This window comes from Poecile atricapillus, chromosome 4, assembly GCF_030490865.1.
Source record: "Poecile atricapillus isolate bPoeAtr1 chromosome 4, bPoeAtr1.hap1, whole genome shotgun sequence".
Lineage (NCBI taxonomy): Eukaryota > Metazoa > Chordata > Aves > Passeriformes > Paridae > Poecile > Poecile atricapillus.
In genome coordinates this window covers 25,617,939-25,638,804 of record NC_081252.1, presented here as the reverse complement: position 1 = coordinate 25,638,804, position 20,866 = coordinate 25,617,939, and the positions used below count along the sequence as shown (strand labels likewise).

Sequence of the window (20,866 nt, the reverse complement as noted above, 5' to 3'; positions counted from 1 at the left end):
CACACCTACTTGTGCTGAGGGAGTTGAGACCTCAGAGATTTAAAGTCTTTGGACTAGACTGAGATACAGACAAATGCAATTTATTGGAATAATCTGCACCATTACTGGATGATACTGCTTTTGTTAGACACGAGGAAGTCAGAAACGGGTATAAATGCCCCTGTGTCCAAATCCAGGCAATGCAGATTTAGGGGCCAGTTTGGCTAAATGCTCTTGTCCTGCATGCTGTGCAGTGTTATCTCCTGTGGCATCTGCAAGACAGAGGTGGATGTCTCTGTGTTTCTTATCCCTGCTGCTAGAGGCCATCGAGCCACATACACCACAAGCTGTCCTTTCCCTCTGTTTCTGCTGTGTACTTTCAGCTGCTGAAACACAATACTGTTATGATCTGACCTCTGGTGTAAGTTGCAGAGTGCTTCTGATTTTGTCCAAACCAATTCACAGCACTGTTGAGAAATGCCATGTAACTTGGTAGCAAGGTGTTTGTTTTGCAGGATCTGAAGCCCCACTTCCAGTGGCATTTTCTGTTGACATCATGTTATCAGAAGATAATGGTTCCTGCAGGAACCTTACTTTAAAATGGATGTAGCAGACAAGGAACTAAACAGATAAGGGAGGGAAGCAAGTCAGTGTGTGATCTATAGATTCAGGGGTTAAACTTTAGCTGCTGGTCTCTGAACATTTGCTCTGTCTTTCAATAAAACTTCAATGCTGGATCTGTTCTCAGCACTTCCTCGGGATTTCTCTATTTAGCTATCATTTCCAGTCATAACTTTGATTACTGAATATTCAGAAGACTTCCTTTTCTCCCCCCCCCCCCCCCCCCCCCCATTTTTCTTGTTAGTGTCCATGGAGTGAGCTTGAAAGATTTGGAGGCAAAGGGTAGGATGGCATTTGGGAAGGGTGATCATGCACTTTGCAGGTACTGGAGTTCTACCTGCTGGGATTCAGAAGTCTGGCAGCACATCTCAGAGCTTCCCACAGGCACTGCACATTCGCTCTCTGGTCACAACAACTTCTGTTTGAGCTGTCCTGGCTGCTCGTGATGTTGGAAAGGGTGATAGACACTTGAGCTAAAGGGTGGGTTGGAGGCAAACCAAAGTCGAGGGACTCCTGTCTCAGGCTTCACTTTGAATGTTAAGATTTTTATTGTTTTTTAGTTGTTAGAGAGCTTGTGAGTAAGAAATCAGGAGGACTTAAGAATGAATGTGAATGAAATTAATCACTGCAGGGGAAGATTTTGTGTCTGTAACCAATTTCTGAAGAACTGTGTGGATGCAGACTACTTCTATAACTCATATGAGAGGAACTGTATGAGAGGAACCTCTAACTACTTCTATAACTCATATGAGAGGAACCTCTGTGGGCCTTGTCCATCATAGTTTCCAGCTTTAGAAAAGGACAGGGTGGGTATTAATACCAATGAACTTGCAGCATTCACCTTCCATCATCCTTCCTTTCCTGTGTCTATTGATGGGTAGAGTGGCAAGAATAGAGATATGTTCACCTGCAAATAAACATGCTCAATGAGCTACACTGTCCATGTGTCTCCTCAAATAAGCAGGCTCTGAATGGAAAACAACAGCTGATTAAATCATCCTGTATGTTTCCAAAGCAAATAAATCTTTTTTGCTTTTATTTTCCCTCAGAGGGAGGAATGCCTTTGATTATTTTGTATTAAGATTTGGTTGAACAGCTCATTATTAGCTTTATTAGGATATATAGTACACACAGTCTGTTGATATTTTCATGATGGAAACTATAGTATTCAAGTGGAACAGAGTTTTTCATCTGCTTACAAAAATCTCATGTATTTACAAAACCAGTTGCTAGTCAAAATAAATAAATAAATGTCCAAGTCATATTTCTGATCCTAGGCAATAATCTGTGTCTTTCCATCTGGCTCTATAAATACGTGGGTGTTTAATTCAATAAGAAGATATTTATATTTTCTCTTCTTTTTCTACTTCTTTTAAGGATTTTTCCCCTTTTCCACATCTGGTGTTCAGATTCCCAAGTCCCCCCCATTTTCTTTCCCCTTCTCCCCAGAAGCTCCTGCTTAGAATTCAGCTAATGGATTTCTAATTCAATTTGGACTTCTGCTGGGATAAATCAGCCTCATACAAAATAATTTATGGTTCTTGAAAAATTTGCTGTGGATGAAATTAGGTAACCAGCACCAGGCAAATAATAATTTCATTAAGAACCATGAAAAGAAGTAGTGAGTATGTAGATATTCATGAGGATTGATGTTAGTCTCAGGACAGCAGGATTCCCCTAGCCCATGGGGAGAGCCCTTCAGAGCACCCAAGACCAGGCTGCTCCACTGATGCAAAGGGAGACCAGTGGCAAACTTTGCATCAGCTCCAGCATAGACAGACTTTGCTTCCTAGTCATTTTATAAACACATATTTGTTTGTGATCCTTTCTGCAAGTGTTGTCTGTTTAGCAAATGATTCTGGCATGCATTTGGGAGAAGTATTGAAGGAAGCATCTGAGTACAGAGCTGTTTGCTCAGTTTGAAGGTAATGAACAAAGGGTGCTACCTATTAAGCTCCTACATCCGTTTTGCAGATGGGACCCTGAACCTGGCAGATTCGATTTCCCCAAGGTTACAGAAGAATATCTATCCCCTGGGTATCAGCTCAACACCTCAACCAGGTGGCCATTTGACTGAGCTATTATTTTAGGTATAGTCAAGTGTCCCGTGTTTTTCTGAGATGGAGTGGCACTGCTATATAGATTAACTGTACATTTCAGATAACTCATGAAATTAGGATCCGTAACATCCCACTAGATCTCAGTTTTATTAATCAGGAGATGTTGGATCATCACTTTTTGATGAGACAAAAATGCTTTCACTGAAAGTGTTACAAAACTGGAAGCAAAGCTCTGCTGCAGTTTTAATAATTGGAAAAGTAAGGGTAAAAATAACTGTTCTTGCTAGAAACAAAAGGTTGACATTTTAACCCTAACATACTGATCCAAGAAGCAAGCTTAATTATTAATATGAAACAAGATAAAAAGCAGAGAAAGTATTTGGAAAGTACCACGTTTAGTTACAGATCCTCACTCAAGGTAGCAGTATGGAGCTCCTTTCACTGTGCCATAGCCATCAACGATGCATTGCACCCGGATTTCTCTGTTAAACAAACTTTTGCTGTGTAATGTGATTTACTACTCACCCTGAAATCCATTTGCCTGCAGCTGAGGACTCTGGCCTAAGCTCTGTCTTTGTTTCCAGTACATGATAGATCCTTAAGAGCGTGAGATAAGGTGGGATCAATTTTTCATTTGGTTATCATGTTTGGGACTCCATGTTCGGACTGTTGACATAGCAGTCAGATAAAGGACCTGAGTCTGAACTTCTAATTCTAAAAATGTGTGCAGAGTTAATTATCCTTGGATTTTTTCTGAATTGTATGCTTTGGACTATACCCAGGAAACTTGTTTCCACTATGTGTTGAGAATATATTTTATGTGCTGTAAAATGCATTCCACCATCTAACCACAAAGGTTGTTAGGTCTTGTAAAAGGAGATTTTTTTTATGTTATTGTAACAGGCACCTTCTTTCATGTTCATGTAAATATGGCAGGCTCTGTCCTGTGTGACAAAGAGTGCCTGAAGGGGACTTGAGAATGAATAGGTCTAACAAAAAGTATTTTAGCCTAAGCCTTGTCCATCTTTAATTAGTTATCAGGGTTAAAGAAGGGGTCAAGAGCCTGGAGCTGCTTCAGGACTAATGTGTCAAAGGGAAGTGAAGCCTAACACTGAAGAGGAAATGATGCTCCTCAGAGGTTTCATAATTTTTGACCTTGCGGCAACCATTATGACCACTAATGGCAGCTGGGGCAGAAATGTTTCAAATTAGACTTTGCTTTTCAGGTGGTTAGGAGGGGATCCCATGCCATCACACAGCCCCATCACAGTCTAGAATCCAAAATGAAAAATGCTTGAGAGAGAGGACACAAACCTCGTGGGCTGACACTGCTGCTCTGCTGTTCATATGTTGCATCTGTATCAGAGAAGACACAACCAGCACTAATAGGCTTGAACACTACCAGCACAACCATTGACAAGCTGTGTTAATTTTCCAATTAAATGCCTATAGCTCACAGTTACAATACAGTGTGAGTGGCTGACAAAGTATCACTTACATGTTTTTCTGTGTGTTTGTTACATGACAGATTAAGGAGATAAAGCTTTGGATATAGTCTGTAATCCACTTTTTTTCTTTTTCAAGCATGAATATTTTATTAGTTTTAAGTGAATCATACGAACGAATCATGGAATAGTTTAGGTCAGAAAGACCTCTAAGATCAGACAGTCCAGCTGTTAACCCAGCACTGCCAAATCCACCGCTAAGCCACGTCACTAAGTGCCACATCTATACATTTCATATACAAGACATATATATATATTTTTATGTCTTTTAAATATCTCCAGGGATGGTGACTCAACCATTTTCCTGAGCAGCCTGTTCCAATGCTTGACAACCCCGGAAATGGAAAGAGGGTGGAAACTTCCACAGGGTAATCACCACGAAATGTCACTGATGTCATCTGCTGTTTGTCAAGCATTTTATTTTCAAGTGCTCTGCTTTTGAGAACTGTGGCACAATAACTGAGCCAGCCTTATCCAGTAGCTCTGTAAAGCACAACAAATTTCCATCAGGAGTAATTAATACTTTGCAAAGAGGAATGTGACTGCTGGTCACAGGGCAGGTCAGCAAAGAAACAGGACCTTTGCCTCTTCATTTTACATTTCATGCTTTCAGTGCTCTTAAGTCAGCCTCACCCCCTGATGATTTTTCCTCCAGCCTTTTTTATCTATTCACATGGTTAGGCAGACTCATAGAAAATAGTGCTTGCAGATTAGTGCATTAAGTTTCCTATATTGACAACAAGTCTCATAAACCTTGTGTCTCAAAGAACAGCTTGGTGCTCTTCATATGCAATAGAAAGTATTTTCAATTGCCTTGGATGAAATCATACCATCTTCTGGCATTTTCCTATGCTGAGTCCAATGCTAATGAGTACCTCCACCATCTCTTGCATGTTTAGGCAGCAGCTGGTAGTCTAACAGAGTTTGTCTCAGGGCAATGATACTGGATACAGAACCTCTAAATGTCACGTCTACATATGTACCTGCAGGTTTTCTCTTGAATTAGCAGTGGGATGTCTAAAAAAATTCCCTCTGTTACAGAGCACTGAGAGTTTTGTGTTCAATTTTCCTCTCATCTGGTTGATGTTAAAGTTTCAAGAGAAGCAGAAACTTTAATTATGATTTAGAATTAAAAAAGCTGGGGGAAGGTGTCTTTTTCCCCAACAGTAACATACAACTTGCGAAACTCTTTACAAAGGTGGTATAGGGTTTTCCTCATCTCTATGTGATTCTCCTTCTCCTTACTCTGGTGCAAATCACTTGACTGCACTGGAATTAGTGGTTGGTTAAGAGCAGTGCAGTTTAGCAGGGTAAGCCAGGAGAGATGTATACTCCAAGCCCTGGGCTGAGAGAAGGAGATGGTACTCTCAGAGCAGGGGAGATGGAGAGCACACTGATTGCTGTAGGCAACATGGTTCACAGTGTCCATCCACATTGTCTGTGGCTGAGCGATAACCACTTATTCTTTCATCTTCCTCTGCCCTTGGCTTTAGGTCTGGGCATGCAGCATTCACATAAAATAGGAGCACTGAGGGAAGGACACAGGAGGAGAGGGCTCCACTCCACACAGGGCTGCCGGGGAGGAGCACCAGCAGCCGCATAGTTGGCTGCATTCTTTGACTGTGAAACCTCCCTGCTTTTGAGCTGCAGCTCCCACCCTTGACAGACCCCCAGTGGGGTCTGTCAGTGACAGACTGTGCACTGCTGTTAAAAGAGAAAAGAGGGTGTTTTCTTCTCCCCTTCAGCTCTTCACAGCTTTCTGAGAAAGGCTGGACGGAGTATGGCATGCATAACAAGCACGATTACTATATTAGGTATGGATTATTTATTAAAGGATGGTCTGTATAGTAGGACTGTGCCCAAATAACAGAAACCTCCTTTCTGGACTCTCTAGTTGAGCCAATAATCCAGTATTTCAGGTGTCTGAGATGCCCATTGTCTGGGTTTTTGAAAGGACTTCAGGTTGGTGCCTGTTGCTGACCAGGGATCAAGTATTGATTCCTGTGCTGCTGTGAAAGTTCTTTTTTTTCCTAGGGGTAGAGATAGACAGGAAAGGATGTGTTTGGCTTTTCTTTGATCTTCCTATGTTTGAGAGGAAGACTTTTGCCCAGCAGCCTTCTGACGCATATGTAGCCATTCAGTGCATGTGTTCTTTGTTAAGGGCAAGCAAAGCTTGGGCTTGACCTCCTGGGGATGTGTTGTTAAGCTGAGGTGTGCTAGGAGAATCTTCACTGAGCTGCTGCAGGTGCAGGAAAAGTTCATGCCTCTTTGTGGTCTTTATTTATTCTGTTTCTGGACTGAAGTCACCCAAAAAAGATGAACATTGCTTGCCCTATCGATTTCTCTGTCACTTTTCCCAGACTGTGCCTGCACTCTGCCTTCCCTGACTAAAAGAGCATTTAATTTTGTGGGTGCTCAGTAAATCTGAGTCAGAAATTCCCTTGACCTTGCTCCCAAGAGGGTCCAGCAAAGTTCAGCAAGGATCTGGTTTGTGGCCTGCCACAAAACCAAGCCTCATCTTTAGGCACATAAAGGCCTGCTAGTGAATTCAGCTACATGAAAGCAGATGCCAGCCTCCAAGAATAGCCAAATATTTTACTGTTGCAAAATTGCAGTCTTCCTGGGCTATTTAGGGATACCTTCCGCTTTTGAGGTGCTGAAGAATAAGGAGTGATTGCCTTATTGCATGCTCACCTTGCAATCAGGCAGAGGTAGGGCTGACAGAGTGTTAAGTGCTGAGAAAGCCACTCTCCTTCTCCCCAGGTCAAAGCAGGAAAGGGTGCTTTCTCTTTCAGGCCACAGGCTACACTTTGCTGTGCCCATTCTCTGTCCCTGTGTGGTCTCCAAGGCTGAGGCAGGGTTGAGAGGGCCTTTTGGTGTGGAAACTCTTCAGAAGTGATTCTTAGAAAAAGTCCTGCTTTCTCCCAATTTTTATTCAACTTGGACTAATGCTGGATTCATAGCTCCATGGTGTTATGGGCCTCTAAGGTGGAGGCAAGGCTCTGTGGCATACAGTATTTTTTGCTTCCCATTTGGTGGCACTGTGTGCCCTTCCTAGGAGGATAGAAAACCCTGCGACTGAAGGACTTCCAGCCACGCAATCTTCCTTTCCTGAAAGAGCGTGCGCTGAAATCCAAACCCTTGCCTCCATCCTGATAAGCTGTCTGGCTGAGCTAGCACCTGCTGTTAATTTCACAGTAAACAGTACTTGTTGCTCTAGAAAGCCTTTTAATCATAACAATAAAACCTGAACAGAAACCCCATCCATACAGTGAACTCCAGCTGCCTTTCTCGCAACGCTTGGGGAATGATCTTGCCGAGTGATGGGCATCCAAATGCAAATAGAATTAACTTCGCAGCCATTCATTTTAAATTGCTCTTGAATCATTCTGAAGTAAATTGCATTTGAGAAGAATTTGCTTCAGGTCTCGCATGAAGAGATAATGGTCCAATATATTATCATCTAAGCAATAATAGTTCAAGTCTCGCAGTTCAGATATATACTGAGCTATATGCTGGGCTGATGAGAATTAAAGCTTCATATATAGTAATAAAACTAGTGATCTAGAGATGAATAGATTGGTGTACGGAGCACAATATTTTCCTGCCACAGATTAGAGCAGGGATACTAATCCATAAAAGGGGAAATATACCATTAAATCTCTCTTTTCACATGTTATGCATGGAGAGCTAGAATATGTACAGTTTTACAGGCAAATGCATGGAAAGAATGAAGACCTTTCCTAACATCAAAAGGTTCCTGACTTAGGCAAATATTTGTTTTACCTTAAACGAAATCTGAACTAAAATTAAGCTAAAATTCCTATATGTGACAGCCCATGCCAGATTGTATCAATGCTGATTTCAGTGGTATTTCCCCTGTTCCTATAAATTTGCATTTGACTTCGCTTTTAAAAAACATAGTTGTCAGATTCTACAGAAGGCAAATAAAAAAGTGTATCTGTATTTGGGCCAGCAACTAAAATAAAAATTATAGAAGTTTATAGATTAAAGTGGCTTTTAAAAATTTATTTTCTTAATATGAATGAATTGCATGACTGGAACCAGTTTAGCAGTACCATTAATCAGGTCTTTTGTCTTGCTAATATAAATCAGTCAATAACAACAGATGGGCTGTACACTTTATTATGTGAAAATAAAGATGAATGTGACATACTGCAGAAGTAAACTTGCAGTTCAAAGTTACTGAGCACAGAAGGGGATTTGTTACAACAGGGGAGAACAATGTGTGTCTTGTGTTTGCGTTTGATCAAGGTTGTGAGGGGAACTTGCTGCACATGACATTGGCATAATGACTGGAAATCAAGTATGTGAATTTTTAGTGTTTGTTTGTATCTACACTTCCAGATCACTCCCAAATGGTTTAATTAGCTTTTTTTCCTCCAGACATAAGGAAAAAAAAAAAAAAAGTCTAACTACTTAGGAGAGTTAAATAAGAGAGTTATAAAGTTTGCTGCTTTGTTGCACCATTGGGAGATGAGCATTTTGAATAACCAGCGGTAACTGTCAGGAAGATGCAGATCAAAGTCTCAGGCAAGATTTATCCCCTCATACAGCAATGGAGCACACCATGAGAGGCAACCCCCATCCAAATTATAGAAACTGGCTCAATAGTCCACTCAATCATAACAAAATCATCCCTGAAAAATTTAAGTCAGAGTTTGACTTTTGTATGGAGAGAGAAATGACCTGTGTTTAAGTAGAGCTGGTCAGGAGATGGAAGTGTTTATTTGGTTGTTAGAAACTGTGTCCTCATGAAAACACAGATTCATTAGACTGCTTTGGTGTTGCCAGGCCTTGTTCTTTAGAGAAATGTGAAAAAATCCCAACACAGTCAAATGTCCTATATTGATACTTTCTGTGTCGGATTTTTTGGAATATTTTGCCATATAATTACACTAACATTATAATTATGCTTGCACGTTGCTGCGAGCATTACAATGAAAGCACGACGGCATATTACTGTAATGAGGGGATTTAAGGCTCTTCCTCCTCAAAAGATTCTCATCCTGAGAAGCTTCTGGCACAGGGGAGCTGGGGCTTCACACCCTCTCTACCTGTAAACCATGATCCTGGCACTTCAGCTGGTGTGCCCAGGTGACAGGGGAGGGCTGCTCTGCCTCCCTGCAGCACCCAACCCTGTCTCTTGGGGGATGCAGGAAACACCAAGTGACTTCCCACTGTGGTTCACACAGGTTGATTAAGCCACTTATTACCTTTCAGTAGTGAAAAGCAGGAGCAAGGGTCCCTCAGTGCTAGTGGAGGTGGACTAGCTTTGCAGTGGAATTGCTGGTTTTTCTACCAAACCCAGTCATGGTGATATTCTATATGTTCCTCTTGAGAAACTGTTCTATAAAAAAACACCATTGTTGCTATTAACAGCAGCAGTATGAGGGCAGGGATTGAATGAGCATTCTCAAGTTTAAAAAGCAAAAAAAAATCTTTCTTAGCCACTATCTTCAATTTTTTTCTGAAAGTGACGGTTTTAAATGCCAGTTTCCAGGGACGTGGCAGCCTTTGAGCACTATTTGTGTGACAGTTTGTGAACAGTTTCCATCTATATCCCTAACATTTAAGAGCGGTTCAGATGCCTCTTGATAGAAATGAGAAAGAGTGTGGAAAAATAAAGCTGAGCTTTATTGTCGCTCAAGAAGGGTAAGGAGGAATCACAGCAAGAAGACAGTAAGAAAACAGGCTTGTACCTAACTGTGGGAGATGCCAGGTTGGTGGGAAAAAAACAACTATCACCACAATCAAAATGTGAGACTAGATTGTAATGTACTGAGCAGTACTTTGAATACATACAAATAATACCTAAACTTTATAAGCGGTTACCTTCAGGAGCAAAAGCCAAAACCCACAGCCATTTTCCAGGCTGATTAAAAAAATAGGCCTGAAATCCTTTGTTCTTTTTTGCAGCTTGCTGATCCCTCCTTTTAGACTTTCTAGTTATATTTGATAAGGTGCAGTTAATTGGTCAGGCATTGTAATTATTGCCTTTGATAATGTGCAGAAATTTAGTGGTGAAAATAAATACATTTGTTCTTCCAGTCACCAGAAATTAGTGAAGCAATACTTGTTTAATTATAAAACATATGTGTGCTTTGTTAGTTTCCATCTGTCTGCTGGCTGATTTGCAATTAAATGACCAGAAGAAAAAGATACGTCCTCTGGCAATTTAGGAGAAATGATTCATCTCTAGTGTTTCTGTGTTGTGGATGTCTATGGAGCAGCATGTGGGAGAGGAGAAGAGGGGAGGTGTGCATGGAAGGGGATGAGGAATGCCAAAAAGCCTCTTGATTCAGTTCAGACATGTTTCATTGTCATGAAACCAAATGAGGACTCCCATTAATTTACTGCAACTCAGCTTTCTTTTTGGAAAAAAAATGGGGAGTAAAATGGAGCAAGGAAGAAATACCTAATGAGGAGAGGAAATAGGATTGCAGAAGGATGCTGGTGTGATCAGAGTGAAAAGGAAACTGCTGAAATAAAAGGAAGTATGGGAAAGTGATAAAAAATTAAATTTAATTTGAGTATCTGGAAATGATTAGTTGGAGATGGAAATGGAAGTGTTATAGTGTGTCACAGATTTTCCCTTTGCTAGAAGAATGTCAGGCCTTATTTATTGGCCCTTTTTTCTATCTTTGAACCAGTTCACTTCTATTAACTCTCAGGGAGTGATGCAGCAGTGAGTCAGACCTAATACTCTTCATAAAATGAGACACCAAGGACAGGAGTATTTTTAAATCTATATGAAGGGGGGATGGGAAATAAAAAAGAAGAAAAATGGTGAACGTATGTTCTTTTCATAAGCAGTTTAGGAGGTTCACAAAATGGTTTGCTCCGTAAGGTATTCCCATCACTGATGGACATGCAGTTTACCTTTATATAGCTGCATGTACCATATTACCTTCTTCCCCTCTCTCCTTCATCTGTCCCTGTTCCTTCTTGTCTTTCTGAAAAGCACTAGCTGGAGGGAGACTCATGGCCCTTGTAATTCTGGACACAGCCTGCACAGGGAAGTCTCAGGTTCGGGGAGGGAGCCATCTGACATTTCATCTTCATGAAGACTGGCAGGGAGGAGATAGCCAGCCAGTATTTTCAGTTGGATGTTCCGTGGCATTTTATTGACCAGCATCAGCATCCCTCACTGGGTATAATGATAACTGTGTCAGAGGCAGAAAGGGGAGATTGAATGAGGCCTTCAGAACTGCCAGCTCACTGCTGGTGCGTCTGTCAGGAGTTAGTGCCCCCCACCCCTTTACTGCTCAGAGCCTCTTGGATGTTCCTGTGCTCTGGTGGCAGGTGGGGAGGGAGATGGGGAGAGGGTTATTCTCCACTGAATCTGCTGCTTTCTGATGTGGAAGACTTCCTCTGCACAAAGGGGCAGAGGGGTTGTAAAAGAGGATTAGTGAAGAGGGAGGAAGAAAGAGAAATACGCGCGTTTGGTGCTTTCAGTCTTGCCTACTGGGCGATGGATTCTCTTCCTCCTTCTCCAGACGTCTTTCATTGACTTAATTCTTTACCAGCAGCACCAGAGAGGTGCTGAGATTCCTAATGTGACTAGCATGTGTCCACGTTTGCCCAAAACTTCACCATTTCACAGCTGCCCCATGTCCGAGCTCCCACGTCCTCTCCAAAGCAAGCACTGCCCAGACCCATGTACTACTGACAGAGGAAATAAAGCATAGCTTGGCACCTTCATTAGCAGTCTTAGCAGGAGAGTCAGAGTACAAACAAAGAGGTGCAGGCTGTACTTGCATTTAGTCTTTTGCCCTCAGCAGATTTCAAGTTGCTCATCTGAAACAAAAGGTACTGTTTCCTATTTGGATCAGCCTCAGCTGGCAGTAGCTATTGCACGCACCTGATTACACAGTGTGATAAGTCACTTTTGAAAATGTAACCTTGAAGCCTCTGAAGGTTTCTATTATTTCTCTTTATGGTTTTGCAGGCAACTCTACCAAGCACTAACACAAAGCATTATTGCTGGTATTGCCCATGGTGGTAACAAAGGACTGATCTCAGACTGTGAATGTGCACATCCCTGTCACATCACAGAGAAGAAAGAATGCTCAGGATGTAGAGAACGGTTTCTTCCAGTCTGGAAACAGCAGTGCATCTAAGTCTCAGTTTAGGAATGCTTCTAAGATAACATTTTATTCAAAGAGTATGCCTCTTTTTTTTTAATTTTCATGAAGTTTTTGCAAGTGTCTGCCAGCTGAATTTTGTTTCTTTCATTTTTCCTTTACAGATGATGACTTTTTTCATGAGCTTCCAGAAACTTTTCCATCTGATCCTCCAGAGCCATTGCCCCACTTCCTCATTGAACCCGAAGAGGCTTACATTGTGAAGAACAAGCCTGTGAATCTGTACTGCAAAGCAAGCCCAGCCACACAGATCTATTTTAAATGCAACAGTGAGTGGGTTCATCAGAAAGACCATGTGGTGGATGAGAGAGTAGATGAAACCTCTGGTGAGTTTGTATTATGTTGTGAAGGGATGAGAATGAACACCATTAATATCAAGTCCCCTGTTGTAATCTAGCATCTGTTTCATATGGCAGCTGCTTTTCTTTACTCCTGTTACAGCTGTGAATTCTCTATCTGGCGTTACAAAACGTTCCTGTCGTAGAACAGGGGTGGTGCCTGCATCCAGGTCAGCTCGTGAACAGGAGTGTAGAGCACCCTGACCAAACCAAAAGAACCATGCACAAACAAAATTAAATTCCTTTCTTCATACAGGTCTCCTCCCAGTTCACTTCCTCAGTGTCACAAATTCACAGTGGTTGCGCTGTGTTGTTGTTGCAGACTGAGAACCACATGCTCCCCAAAGTGTCAAGGAGCAATTGGGTTGTTACTAGAATGATGTTTTCTTGGGGAGAATTGAGAAAAAAAGGAAAAATTTAATCAGTTTTCAGCAAGAAAGAAGGAGAAAGCACACCTGGGCGCACTTTAGAGCATTATTGATCCAGAGCAAGCACCTGGCTGTTATTCATTGCACTTCTCTGCCTGCTCCGTAGAGCCTCTAAGAAGGAGAGCTACAGGATCTTAGCGTCCTTTCTCAGTCAATACCAGAAATCCCGCTGACATTCATGGAAGTAAAACAGGATCCTCATAGCACAAAAAAAAAAAAAAAAAGAGGGGTGGGGAGTTGTGGTTAAAAACTTGAGTAATAAAGCAGTGTTTGGGAAGACTGGTAATCAATAGAGTCTGAGACACATGCAAGGAGAGAAGCAGGACTTACTGCTGTTTTGATGGCTCTGAGAAATAACTGGATACCAAGCGAGAAGGTACTTTCCATTTGGGAATTACACCACCACTTGGTCTAATTACTTAGAAAAATAACTCCACCAGATGTCTTGGAAGTCTCTAGTGAACCAGGTTTTATTTGTTTCAGCTCATTTATTTCCACAGCGATCAAAAGCATAAGCTTTTCTTGGTACTCTCACTTGAAAAAGAAAAGGTTGGTATAGGAAGAAAGACTGTAGGAAAAAAAAAAGTCTGTATTAGACTTGGAGGCCTGTGTATTCATTTGTAAAAATTTACTTTTCCACAAGTTGACTGCAGGAGAAATACTTAAAAAAAAAGTTCATGTTGCTTAGTACATCTTCAGTGTTGCAGTCTGCAACCTCAGGATCTCGTCCAGGGAAGCAGCAGGATTCTGCGGACCAGCATGAAACACCAACGAGACGGGCTCCCGTTCATGAAACCATTTATTCAGCATAGGAACAAAGTCAGGTCCAGAACAGAGAGCCCTGAACAGAGGCACAGCAGGGGTTTTTGAGGGGCAGAACCTTTGGGGGTCTCCACCTTTGAGGGTGGAGTTCAGGGTCAGGGACCATCAGAAACACACCAAGGGAGAACCCCCCAGGGACTCAAACCCAATCAGAACTCCTGGGCCGCCCTTCACAAGGGGTTTGGGGTGGAACAATGTAACTCCTGAGTCTCCCTGAGGCCGCTGCCACATCTGCTCCTTTTTTATTATTTTTTTTTTTTTTTCCAATTTTTAATTAAGAGCTTAAAATGTTTCCAAACATACACCTTAAAATCTCACCTCTTCCACAGAGCACCCACTTTGCTTTGTGGGACACCAAAAACTCAATCACAAAACACATTAGGCAAACAGAAAAAAAAAAAAACAAAAAACAAAATTAAAAACAAACACTTAAATCTCGGACCACGCCGGGCAAATTAAACGGTGATGGTACTTAATGCAAACATAATGGTTTTTTAGTTCAGTCTCTTCCACTTTAGGATTCTCTCTTTGGAAGGGTGCAGCTCTTAGATCTCCTCTTACGAGGGGCAGAATTCTTCGATCTCCAGCTTTGGCTTCGGCTCCGGCTCCCATGTGGGCGCCGCCCTTTAGATGATCTCGGTGTTAACACTGGCTTTGGGACATCAGGTTACAGTTTCGATTTCCCCAGAGGAGGTGTTGCCCACGATGGAAAAGGCACAGCCCCCAGGGGTGGAGCTCCGAACAAAGGGATGAGACCGAAGCAGGAGTTACTGGGAGGTTCGGGAAGGGAAGGTTCGGGACCGGAAAAGAAGGAGCAAGGCGGGAAACAAGGGATCCCAGGCCGCGTGGCCGGCGCCATCTTGGGAAGGGGGGGGGGTCCGGAACAGACCTTCCCAGCCAGGGAACGGGAATATGGAAAGACAGGGGGTGAAGGAGGACACGGAACGGCGGGCAGACGGCAGCAGACCCGCAGCACTCTGGATGTTCTCCGTTCCTTGCCTGCCTTCAGGAAAACAGGGGATGGGATGGCAGAAAAGACACTGGGGTGACGGGGAGTTGGCAGCAACCCCGAGCCACCTTGCCTTTTTTCACCCTTTGTCCTGCCCTTAGGAACAGAGGAAAGGGGAAGGTACAGGGAGGTATACACCAAAAAAGGAACTCCACAGAAGACAAAAACAGTCCACTGGAAGAGCCATACCGTCCATAATCGTCCATAATGTTAATCGTCCATAATGTTGATATCGTCCATAATACGTCTCGTTGGGTGATGTTAGGTGCTTGTCTCAGCGTCTGGTCTCGGCTCCCACACCTCCGTAAGCCCTTTTCTTCCCCATGCCCGAGGCACTCTCAACCCAGTCTCCCTGCCAGGTACTCTCGAGTCCTCCTTTCCAAGGCGGGGGTCTCGCCGGCTCTCAAGCCGGGGACTTACGAGGTGTCCATGGAGCCGGGTCCTGCTGTTCTCCTGGTGCTTCACTGGATGCCACGCATTCTCTCACCATTTGTTGCAGTCTGCAACCTCAGGATCTCGTCCAGGGAAGCAGCAGGATTCTGCGGACCAGCATGAAACACCAACGAGACGGGCTCCCGTTCATGAAACCATTTATTCAGCATAGGAACAAAGTCAGGTCCAGAACAGAGAGCCCTGAACAGAGGCACAGCAGGGGTTTTTGAGGGGCAGAACCTTTGGGGGTCTCCACCTTTGAGGGTGGAGTTCAGGGTCAGGGACCATCAGAAACACACCAAGGGAGAACCCCCCAGGGACTCAAACCCAATCAGAACTCCTGGGCCGCCCTTCACAAGGGGTTTGGGGTGGAACAATGTAACTCCTGAGTCTCCCTGAGGCCGCTGCCACACTTCAGGGTTTTTCATTCCATGGGGGCCCAGGGGAATGAAAATGGGCAAACAGAAGAACACCTATGACTGGGTTAATTTTTTAAGTTTTCATGAACATCACCATTTAGAAACAGGAAAGTTTTTCACTACAGGTGAAATATTTGTTCTTTTTTCTCAAAAATCTCATTGTGGGAAAATTTGGTAAACCTATAAAGGAAATTGCATGCTACAAGTGTAAAAAGCAAACCTTTAAAAGAGAAACATCTAAATATTTCAGAGGTCAAATATTTTGCATAATAAACATCATCAATTATATGCAAATGAGAACCATTATCAATTAAAGATTAATATCATCTACTGGAGTTCAGTGAGGGGAAGAGGGTGTCAAAAGCTGTGCATGTCAGATTATTAGCACAAGAGCCACAAACTTAGTTGCACTAATAGTCTGTTAAAATGAAACTGTCATCAAAATCCAAATTTGTCATTCAGCCTGGTTGTTGCCAGAATATTGGTTAATGCGTGTCACAGCTGCAGTGTTTGTGCCCCTTCCTGTAGGCAGGTTTGGAATCTAGGGCTCCTAGCATGTAAGTGGTATAGAAATGGGTAAAGAATTTAATTAATTGTGGTAAAATAGTACTTACTTTAAACCAGTGGAAGCTCAGGAAAATATATTGGCTGCAGATTAAGCTGCAGAAAAAATTGCAGGAGACAGTGACTGTGAGGGTTCATTCCAGCACACAGAGAAGGAGATATCAGCTTGGCAGCTTGCACCAGCCAGGCTGGCAAAGCCCTTGGACTCTATTACTTTTGAGACTATTTTGGTTCCTTTTGCTATTTTTGTCTAGCTAGTGCAGTTGTAACCTAGGGCACAGAAGTAATGACTGAGCTGCTCAGAGAGTGATGTAAGGATCCCTCTAGGTCCAAGCCTACACTGCTGCTGTTGCTGCCTCCTGACTTGTGGTTAGAGAGGCAGGAGAAACTTCCCACAAACCAGATTAGGTCTAGACTTCCCATAGGTAACCTGGGGTTCAAAGGGATATGACTTACACAGTGTTTCTGCATGGTCAGTCTTGTAATCCCAGCAACTGAAAACTGTGTGCTTTCTTCTTTCCTGGTATTTCACTCTTCCTAAGGTCTGCTCTGCCTGCTTATGAAAAGAGGACCATGCTGAAGAGATCTGCTTCTGCTGATGTGTTTGAACCAGGCTTTCAATTCTTGGCATAGACAAGCAAAGCAAAGGCAAACAGACAATAAAATATGAGAGGAAAAGAGTAAAGGTCACTTGTGCTTTCCTTTCTAAAGGACGAGTGATCAGGAAGAAAGTGAACTAAAATACAGGTGTGATGCTAGTAGTACATCATCTTGGGATTGTAAATGATGCATGAAAGAGAGAAATAGGTTTTGATTTGCAAAAGATTATGTGTTCATGGACTTTGAGCTTGTGCCCAGGAATGAAATCTATGTAGAGATGATGAACTCTTCTTATAAGGCAAATTTGTTTCTGTCATTGAGAAGACCGGAGAAAACAGCACAGCAATAGCAATGGCACACAAGGTGGAATTTGAGTGCAGCAAAGCCTCTCATTGAAGAGAGATGTTAGATTGAAATGTTGAACATATTAAGAAATTTTAACATTTAAGGGAGAAAAATAATTATTCATGTAATTTTTCTCGGTAGCTTTTTCTTTGTGAAAGAGAGAAGGTACAAATAAGAGTAATAGTTATATATACTTTGCACTCTGGGGTATTTTTAAACAGTGGGTAAAGCATTGCAAAGAACATGCACAGGGACTCTGTGGGAGTTGTTGCCTTCTGGTTGGAGAGGATGAGAACCATAATAGTGACAGGGTGTTCTGGTACCACTTTATTTAATTAAATTAGCCTGAAGAGAGAGCCTTGCAAAATATTTTACACTGATTGAGTCTGAGAAACCTGAGGCTTTACACAGAAAATCATTACATTCTGTTTTTAAATCCTCAGACTCACTGGAATTTTTCTTCTTTATGCAAAAAGCTAAGGGTTTTCATAGAAAAAGTCAAATGGGTGCTTTGGAAATGTCTAGTGCAAATCTTTGACTCTTTCATTTCCTATGTATGTGAAATACAAGGGAGGGCATTGTCTTTTTTATGGCTTTATGTCTCTGGAATATTTTTCCATTAATGTAGAAAAGAATAAGAATACTGGTTTTAAAAAACAAAGATGAGAGTTCTTTTGAGAGAACACATTTGATTTTACGGCTGACTGTCATAAAAGATAACAGCAACAAAAATAAAAGGAGCCCTGCAGAACTGATGCTTTTGGGGGCAAGAAAATCCCGTTGTTACAGGGCAGGAAGTTCAATAGCATCAATAATTGCTAGAGCAATTCGTGCACGTTTTCCAAATTACTGTACCTCTGAAACTGACTGTGGCAAAAGATTTTTTTTTACAGGGAGGATGGTAAAACACTGAACCAGGTTGCTCAGAGAGGTGATGGATGCCCCATCCCTGGAAACTTTCATGGCTGGGCTGGATAGGGCTCTGAGCAACCTGATCTGATTAAAGATGTCTCTGCTCATTGCATGGCATTTGGACTAGATGACCTTAAAGCTCCCTTCAAACTCACCCCATTCTCTGATTCTGTGATTTTATTTTGTATATGTGCTTTTATGGAGAACTATTTTCCAAGACGCACACACCCGTTCTGCACTGGTGGGAGAATTGTGAACGTATAGAAAATCAGTGTCTTGCACCCCTTTCATTTGTTGAGAGGGATTAAATGCTGCTATATCAAACCCCACATCCCAGTGATGTGCAAGAGAAAAGCAGAAAAAAATCTGGAGCTTTTTTTTGTCTTTCCAGTTTGCATATGCATTGTGATATTTTCCCCTTGACTATTGAGGTAAAATGGTCTATAAACCCCCTCCCTGCCCTCTGCAATGCCAGGGACATGTTCCACTTCTCTCCTTCAAGCAAGGAGAAAATGTTTGTGATTCTTTAAGTGCTAATTAAATAGACATATTGGGCAATTCACCCAGCATTATTGTTTGCCCACACTGTCTGTCTTCTTTTGCTGGGATGCATAGGGAGAGGAGATCTTGGGGAGTTTGCTGATGACCCCCTCCTTTTGTCTGATTAAGAGAGTTTATCAAACTATGCTTGGAGTGGACAAATATGCACCTCTTTTCAGAGAGAAAACTGGCTTTTTTTTTCCAGTTTCTTTACACAGCCACCACTGAGATTCTGACACCTATCTCCCACCATTACCTTTCCTAATTAGTAAAGTATTTCTGGATGACTTGCAGATTCAGCGAAAGGAGACTGAGCTTTTGACGTAGGGTCAGCATTGATCTGGCAAATAGTATTTTGTTACTTTAAGCAATGGGTTTGGCAGCCTGTCGAGGGAGTAGGTACCCAGCTAGCCAAGTCTTTCATAGATCACCCTCTCAACAGAAAAATCAAGGATTGACATCTGCCCTTTTGCCTTTAAAGCAGCTCTTACAGGATCCTGCAGCCATGACAGCAGTGGGGAAACCTTCACAGTCACTGTGCTCTTCTGGTACCATGTACAGAGGCAGGAAAATCACTTCCAGCACAAATTGCTCTGTTGCTTCATCTTCTTGTTTTTGTGTACATCTCATGAAAGCCATTTGTTTTGGTGTTTGTCACACCACATATTAAAAGGCTGCATTCCCCTAATGGCAAAAGTCATTGTTTAAGCTGGGAGTTCTGATTATACAGCAAAGGTCATCATACAACCTCTCATTTTGAGAAGTTGCATTTATTTGTCTTAGTATATTTTATAAACAAAGAAAAGCTGTTATTTCTTAGTATTGCATCCCTTTCAATAACAGTGTTGAAGAACTTAATTTGGCAGCCCAAATACAAAATTTCAGTTCCCCCAATGCCCAAGTAAGCAGAGCTCAGGGAGAGGTATGGAGGCTAAAATGTTTTACTCATTTATTTTACCCCTAGATCTTCCTTTCCTTAGAGCTACTTTCTTTCTCTGCACATTTTTTTCACTTAATCTCTTTTTGCATTTTGACATGCTGCAGCTTCCTAATTCTCTGTATTATTATTTAAGAATCCAAAGGATAAGGAAAAAGCTATTTTTTTTAGAAAATGTGGCCAGTGTCCCCATTAACTTCACAAAACATATAGCAAGTGGTGCAGAATTCTGCAGTTAGACTTAGCCTGCAATATTTTGATTCCCTGGGGTAGAATACCTTGGGGTTATGTTAGTAAGGGTAGCCACACATCATAAATAAGGATTTCTTTCATTCTGCCATTTTCAGAAGTAATTTTATTTTCTGTTTATCATTTGATCAAATCCATTACAGACATCAAGCACCTATATGCAAAATTATTATTTCTCAGCAACGTATTGCCAATTTTCAGCTCTGCTCCTTCAATACTCTGCCTTAATCCATCTCGACTCATGGAAATTTAAAAATTTGTCTTGAGTATGTCTTCCCAAATGCTCCCCAAATGCAATTAATAGTTTTGAGTTGTGGGTTAGAATTGGTACTACAATCTTCCTTTTTCTTCTGTAATTTCTCTCTGTAATGACTGTTCTCTCTCTGGAAGGTTGCTGCTAGTCAAACATGCTTATGTATGTATGGTGTGAAAGGCTGCAGGTGGTGCTGAAAGAAGAACACAACTCTGTTTCTCCAAAGAACTGGAACTGTCTGGGGAAATACAGGCTCTTTAGGTCCATAAAACATATGAAGAAACCCATGGGTTTTTTCCTACTTGAAATTTAAGTTGCAGACATTTTTTGGCTGTCACTTGGGCCACCCTCTTTCTTCCTGTCACTCCCTGTGGCCTGACAGACAGCTCTCCTGGGGAGGAGGAGCCCTGTGCCCATCACTGCTGCAAGAGAAGTTCTCTCTTCTCACAGGTTGCATCTTCAAAATCAGCTGCTGGGAACATGGTTTCCTCTCACCCAGATCACGGGAATACCCAACAACAAAGCTGCTGCAGATAGTGTTTTCAAGCAGACAAAGTTTGCACTTTTATCTTGAGTAACTAGTATATTTGGATAGAAAAAATAGTCATTTTGGAAGCTTCAGAAGAAACACTGAGAGGCAGAGAATCACTCTTTTCTAGGATACGCATTTAAAATAGTGGGGTTT

At 42.0% G+C, this 20,866-nt stretch overlaps 1 protein-coding gene across 2 annotated transcripts in view; it reads left to right on the top strand.

Moving 5' to 3' along the window:
- Nucleotides 1–20,866, top strand: part of UNC5C (unc-5 netrin receptor C) — a 248,648-nt gene that overhangs the window by 143,674 nt on the left and 84,108 nt on the right. For both annotated transcript variants that reach the window (XM_058838631.1, XM_058838630.1), the window contains exon 2: nucleotides 12,438–12,659. In XM_058838631.1, the coding sequence (XP_058694614.1) occupies nucleotides 12,438–12,659 (222 nt within the window). The remainder of the gene's footprint in view (nucleotides 1–12,437; nucleotides 12,660–20,866) is intronic.